Source organism: Uranotaenia lowii, chromosome 3 (genome assembly GCF_029784155.1).
Source record: "Uranotaenia lowii strain MFRU-FL chromosome 3, ASM2978415v1, whole genome shotgun sequence".
In the NCBI taxonomy this organism is placed as follows: Eukaryota; Metazoa; Arthropoda; class Insecta; order Diptera; family Culicidae; genus Uranotaenia; species Uranotaenia lowii.
The window spans coordinates 367,556,931-367,563,980 of record NC_073693.1 but is presented as its reverse complement, the minus strand read 5'-3'; the positions used below and the strand labels follow the sequence as shown (position 1 = coordinate 367,563,980).

General features: G+C 41.2%; 1 protein-coding gene across 1 annotated transcript; it reads left to right on the top strand.

The window, feature by feature from the left end:
• Nucleotides 1–230: 230 nt before the first annotated feature.
• Nucleotides 231–1,118, top strand: LOC129754067 (uncharacterized). The gene is made up of 2 exons (XM_055749930.1): nt 231–292; nt 350–1,118. The coding sequence occupies exons 1-2, from the start codon at nt 231–233 to the stop codon at nt 1,116–1,118; spliced, it is 831 nt and encodes a 276-aa protein (XP_055605905.1).
• The last annotated feature ends 5,932 nt before the right edge of the window (nt 1,119–7,050 follow it).

The window sequence follows — 7,050 nt, the reverse complement described above, 5'->3', positions numbered from 1 at the left end:
AGTCGTGAATAAGTTGTTGTCAGCATAAATAGCTAGCAGAGGTGCGGAGAGCGGTGATAAATCTCAGCATTACTGTAGGAGCCGAGGAGTTGTCCTAGGACTCTCAGATAGACTTCTCCCAGGAGCGATGACAAAAGACCAAACTTTCAGGAAATAACATTATCTCTTAGCATCTCGATACGCAGCGGCTCTCTAGTTCAGCTCCAACGAGGGTGGAATTTTTCGACAGCATGAGGAAGCAATCCCGAAGTCGCGATGGATCGCAACCAGGAAAACGCCCGAACATAAACAGGCAAGCACAATTTATTCATCAATGTTATTCTAGAGATTTGAAATTTTACCATTTCAGGCAAGCACAAGATGGAGCCAAGAGATTGATGGCAGATTATTTTTCGGAATCATCCGTGTACACGGATGAGCAGTTTCGGCGAAGATTCCGAATGGGCAGAAAATTATTTTTGGAGGTAGCCAATAAAGTTGAACAGAACAATAAATATTTTGCTCAAAAACCGGATGCAACGGGCAAGTGGGGCCTGACTTGTCTCCAAAAATGTACAGCAGCTCTTCGTCAATTGGCCTATGGTCCCCCCTCGTATGCCATTGACGAATATGGAAGACTGGCAGAATCAACTGCTCGGAAATGTCTGATGGAATTTTGCCGCTCTGTGATCCAAGTCGTTGGGGAAAAGTATTTGCGGTCCCCAACGAGATCGGATATTGAACGACTGTTGCACAAAGGACAAGAGCGAGGTTTTCCTGGCATGTTGGGGTCACTAGATTGCTGTCACTGGCAATGGAAGAACTGTCCCACCGCTTGGGCAGGGCAGTTCAAAGGGAAAGAGAAAAAGCCGACGATCATTCTGGAAATTGTAGCATCTTATGATCTATGGATATGGCATGCATTTTTCGGTATGCCCGGTTCAAATAATGATATCAACGTTATGGATAGATCTCCGATTTTCTCTAACATTTACAATGATCAAATGCCTGCAGTGGAATTTACAATCAACAACCGTTCCTATCATACAGGGTATTATCTGGCAGATGGCATATACCCTCCTTTGGCCACCCTTATGCAAACTATTTCATCACCGGCTGATCAGAAGAAAAAGGTATAGATCCCTCATATTCAAGTATTGGATATATTTATTCCTTTTCTTGTTTTCCAGCACTTTGCTGCAATGCAAGAATCCTACCGGAAAGATGTAGAGCGCACTTTTGGAGTCTTGATGTCACGGTTCGCTATTATAAAAATTCCTGCCAGGCTTAGTAAAAAGGACGATCTAGTCGCAATAATGCGGGCATGTATAATACTACATAACATGATTATTGAAGATGAAGGAGATCAGGAATTGATCGACAGTGAAAATGATTTAGAGGCTGATACATCCGAAGTAAATTTTGCTTTATTTTTATCACGCTATGAATACGTTCATGACTCCACTACTCATTATCAACTCCAACATGATTTGATTGAGCATTTATGGAATAAAAAAGGAGAGGACCAATAATAAATTAGGCAGCATTTAGTTCCCTCTTTTCGTTGATAAGAGAAAATCCGTATAAAGCTTAGTATAAGAATTTTATTTGAAGTTAGTTTGTTCAAGTTAAGTTACACACTAAAATAAATAAATGAAAAATGGAATAGGTATTTTGTATTATAAGAAACCGAGCTCACAAACAGAAAGTTCCTCTTCTCCTTTTTCGTCGGGAGTTTCTTCTTGAAGATGAATTTCAAAGCGATTCTCAGTTTCAATATTCTGCACCTCCGATAGAATTCGTTGCTGTTCTAAAACGTAATATTCCCTAGCTACATCGCTTAATCCGTCCAAATTGACAGACATGATCGAGTGGTTGACCAGTCTGCCAAGAATTTTGGTTCTTTGTAGACTATCTTGAAGCTTTTCTTTTGCTGTAGCAGCCAACAGACTTCCCGATTTTGCAAGTTCTAGTTCTGCATGTTGCGCTCTCTTTTGCCTTTTTGCAGCTTCTCTTCCTATTGGACGCGATGATCCTGGGAAAGAAGTCTCTCCAATAGCGACATTTTCAAATTCTTCACTCTCATGGTCCAAAACTAAGGATCTTTTGGGTGCCTGAAAATAAGTTGAATGTAAGGATAAGGATAAGGATACAGAGAAAATTGTTTGTTTTTACCTTCGCCACATGATATTGTTGCCATTTCGGAGCACTTTCTAAAATTCGATAGCAATTCATAAGAGCAAACGGGGTTTTTTCCGACGTAGCAAATAATGTCAGTGCTTGTTTGAGAACGTCCTCCGGAGATGCTCCACTCAGCTGTCGGTTTGTGCCAGGCAACCAACGAATTTGCTGACACATTTGTTAATGTGGTGCCATCGACTTTTTAAACCGTCGGGAGCGCGTTCAGGAAAAGTTATTGAATTACTTTCCCCGAGAATTTCCGTATATTTACAATGAATGCGCTCGTACAGGTTATCTACGCGCTGGTTGATGCCTATTGCTGGGTCCTGTGACGTATCTAGCCAGGCTTGGCAAAGGGCTTCGTCCTCCTTTTGGTTCCAGTTTTTGCCCCGTGTTTTTTGGCTAGACATTTTCACTTTTTTTGAAGTTCGATTTAGATTTCACAGTTTCACAGTCAACCTTCCACCTTGTTTGTTTTACTCTTATAGCAACGATGGAAGGGTTGCTACCGGGTTGCTACAAATAAGAACCTTGTAGAAATTAACTGCTCGACTGCTATTTCCCAAATCCAGTAAGCGACCGTTGGTGCACAGATGAGTTCATAAACATGTTGCTGAATGTACACGAATTTTGGTTTAGCGATCATGGGTGCGTTTGGTCTTAGGATGGGCTATTGCTAGGTTTAATGCTAATCACTCACTTGATTCAAGGCCAATCTTCTAGAACTTGTATTAAATCTTTCCACTAATTAACTTTATTGGGCTAAATGAATCGATATGCCCGATGTGCACACTTTGCCGGCTGAGAATGGAAAGAACAAGTCGAGCCTTTTAGTATCATGATTAGCTACCCATCCTAACTGGCATTTCCGTTCCGCTTTCCAGTTGACGTTTTATTTTTAACTCGTGGATAAGTGTTTTGTGTATTTTGTTTTGTGTCATCAGTGTAAAGTGAATACTTTCTATCCATTATTTGGAGTGATCGCTACTGTGTTAAATTTGTGATTATGTGTTTAAATATTTTAATCTTATTCTAACTAAGGTCCGTTTCAATCATCAAACAGTTTTTGTTCTAATTTATAGCGCATATATTTAAATAAAGGGGGGAAAAATTGTCGATACTAAATCGATTAATATTATATCTACCAAGCACTCATATTGAGTACCCTCAATGTTTGCTCTCGGTGGGTTCTGATTGGGCAGAATACCCCAATGGTAACAAGAACAATGGGAGTTATTAAGCAAAAACTAGAGACACCATGTCCTCCTTCTTCTTCTTCTTCTTCTTCTTCTTCTTCTTCTTCTTCTTACATCAACATGGCCAAAACATGTAGGCATCCTGGAAAATGGGAGTCTTGCGTCTATCATATTTCTTTTCAGCGTATTACCTGTTACATATTCCTATGCATTGCAAATATTACTACGGCCAGGCCAACCATGTGATGAAAACCGCGAAAGACACAGGATACAGGGGCGGAATGAAGCGTGGAGATCCCTACCAAACGCTTCATATGATATTTTGAATATGGAAAGGCATAAATATGAATTTTTGTTTATTTACCATTTTGGAAAATGTATATGGAATATTCATACATTAAAAGCTGTTAAGGAATTAGGAACTTACGATACATACCAACATTATACTCACCGCAACAATAATTAAAATATAGAATATTGCATTTGAGTTTGCACTGTTCACACATATCTTATCAAAATCATTTCAATTTCAATGCATAGTTTTTGAAGCAACTTAAATGCTTATTTTATAACTGCTCAGTAACGCCTAACAATAACAGCAATCAATACAGTGACCACACTCACGCGCACGCAGCCCTCACATAAGAAATTAAAATGAAAATTGTTATAATAAAAAAAGGGGTGTGAAATTATGATAAGCTCTAAAATGTTTAACTATGTATTTCGGATTTCTGCATCGAGCATTTTTAAGATCAAAGCAATCGATGGCTGTTACGACCACCTGCCGGAAAAAAAACATTCTAAATTCCTCGGTCGTGGAAACCGAACTTCTGACACATCTTGAATAAATTCATTCACCACAAAAAAAAACAGTTACTTATCTTATTGTTCCGAATCAATCAAGAGTTTCTGGGTGTCTTCTAAGAATGGTCCTGAACCGGTCCGAAAAGCGTAGTATCAGCCACTTTGATTCGGCCACTTTCAACAACTTCACAAACCATTACGATAAGCATTTATTTCACTCCACTTAATGTTTCAAATTAATAACCCTTTTAATGTCTATGAATCGAACGATATACATAAAAGACTTTACCGCTGTTAAACTTATTAAAAATTGGTCAGAGAAATATAAATTTGAAGAAATCACGAAATAAAACGCGACCGCGGAAAAAAATGCGACCGCGCACTCGAGCAAGGCCAACTTTGCTCCCCTAAAAAAAAAACTGGAGACACCATGTCCTCCATAGAAAAATTAAAATTAGTTAAGAAGCTTTCGGAGGGCTTATGAAAACGGCCATACATTTGTCCTAACAAAACGTCAAACATTTTCCTGGCATCGCGGGCACCATATAGGCGTTCTCTTTAACTTGGGACTCTCTGCTATTGTTTACATTTACTGATTTTTGGATTGCGAAGGCGAACTCAATGTTTTCGAACTTGCATCGCAGTAGGCAGAGCTGGTGGTCAACCAGCTGTTGGTGGTCAATCAACCCTCGGAGGTCAGCAGCTACTTCAGGCCAACATCGAGGTGAGCCAGCGTTAGAAAACCACGCTTTACGGACTGCGCCGAAGAAAGAAGACAATCGGTGCTTCGGGTGCGGCGAGAAGGATCACTTCAAGTCGCACTGTCCCAAGCCGAAGGCGGTCAAGAAGAACGAGTCCAGGCGTGACAAAGGGAGAGCTCACATAATCTTGGCCACATGAAGCGCAAGCAGGCAAAGAGGGGTCCTCTAAGTGCAGCTGTCCAACGCGAAGCAACGGCTAGATCGATGCGGCGCGTCGTCGCCATTCCTGGCGAAGCAGATGGTGCAGGACACAAGCTGCTGAGTGTTACGGTTGCAGACGTGGCAGCTTCGCAGCCAAGCGGAATCTTGAAGGCGAGCACAACTTCGAAGGTCGAACCTCCACACGCTGACGGAATTCTGACGTTAACTCTTCCGCAGGTTGACGGAGCCCGGAAAAAGGCCATCGATCAGGCGAAGGTTGCCACCAAGGCCACTACGAATGGCGAAAGGCGTATTCGCTTCGTGATGGATTTAGGAGCGCATCATCGCATTGTCTGTGACGAGTGATTGGTGGAGGACATCTCGAAGTTGTCCACACCGATCGAGCTGCCCACACAGACAAAGCTGGTGAGTCAATGAAGACGGATAAAAAAGAAACTGTACCGCTTTAAACCATGGTTAATGGTAAAATAATGAAAATTAAATTGGATAATGTTCTTATTATTCCTGAACAAGAGACTAATCTCCTTTTGCTTCGGTAAGTGGGCACATCAAGTTATTGTTTCTTAATACGTTTATCTACATGCCTGAGTAAATAATAAAAGTTTTTAAAACATGTTAACATAAAAAAAAAGCGTGAGGTTTTGATAGACGACATGGAAACGGTGAGCCCATGACCACTACATCCAAGCGAAACTAGAATACCATTTTATAGGATTTTGACCCTATTGGGTACCCAGCCTAGGGATGAATCATCCCAGAGGATGAAAATCCCGTTCAAAAAAAATGATACCCAGCCAACAATTTGGTAGGTTTATTAAAAGATATTCGTACAAAAAAGCATATACCTACCAAACGAGAAGGCGATATACGTACATGTTTTCGTTATTTTCTGATTTACGACTTCGACAGCATCATGTATGATGATACTACGATGTCCGAAATATTTTGATACTTTATGTCGCACTGGTGGCATGTTGTACGTTACATTAAAGGAATCGATTCATTAACATTTACGATGATGGGTCGATTGACAATCCAATCACACTTTATGCGATGTTTGCTTTACCCTATTACGACTTGAAGGCTTCTGAAGCGATCTGATGAAACCTACCACAACCATCTCCTATAAAACCCTACATCACCTCATAACCTCTCAAATCCCCACTCAATCCCCAACCTACCCAATACTCCTTATAATATACCTCAATACCTCAAATCCTACCAAAACCCAACTCAATCAATAAACCTCTTCAAAACATCTCTTATATCATACCAAATACCCATATTCTACCCCCCTCAAAATCTCCCAAATACATACTCATAACATATACTACAATATCAAACCCACCCCACACCCACCCAAACACCATCCATCTAAAAACCTCAAAACCTCACCCCCACCACCCATCCCCATCCACCCCCAACAAACAACCAAAAACAAACAATTTACAAATCACCCAACCAACCCTCACTACACATAACTCACTCATTCCTACTCTTATACCACTCCTCATCCCCAAACCCCCCCCCCCCCATACTCCCCCACCAACTCCTCACTCATCCCCCCCCCCCTCAAACAACAATCCCCCAATACTCCAATTCAACAATCACCTATCCCCAACAACACCTCACAATCTAACACTATCATAACCATACTTATCAATTTACTTCCAAACTTACTAACTTTCTACCTAATCCCCCCACTAAAATCCCCCCCTCCTAATTACCTTCCCTCCTAACAATCATACTCCAACACTTTTCCTTCTCTCCCCCTTCAACTTAATCCCATCCACACCCACCCATCACCATACCAATCCTAAACTCCCCCAAATAACAACACCCCAACACAAAACTCAACCAAACCACTACACCCAACCACCTCCCAACCCACCCTCCTCCAATCTTCCCCCACCCCCCCCCATCCCCAAAAACTCCCCTCACACACAAACAAAACACCAAACACCTAA

Bases quoted from the DNA above. Each gene is read 5' to 3' on its own strand.
- LOC129754067 (XM_055749930.1), top strand. From the start codon at position 231: ATGAGGAAGCAATCCCGAAGTCGCGATGGATCGCAACCAGGAAAACGC. The intron at 293-349 runs GCAAGCACAATT...TTACCATTTCAG, and splicing joins AAACGCCCGAACATAAACAG to GCAAGCACAAGATGGAGCCA.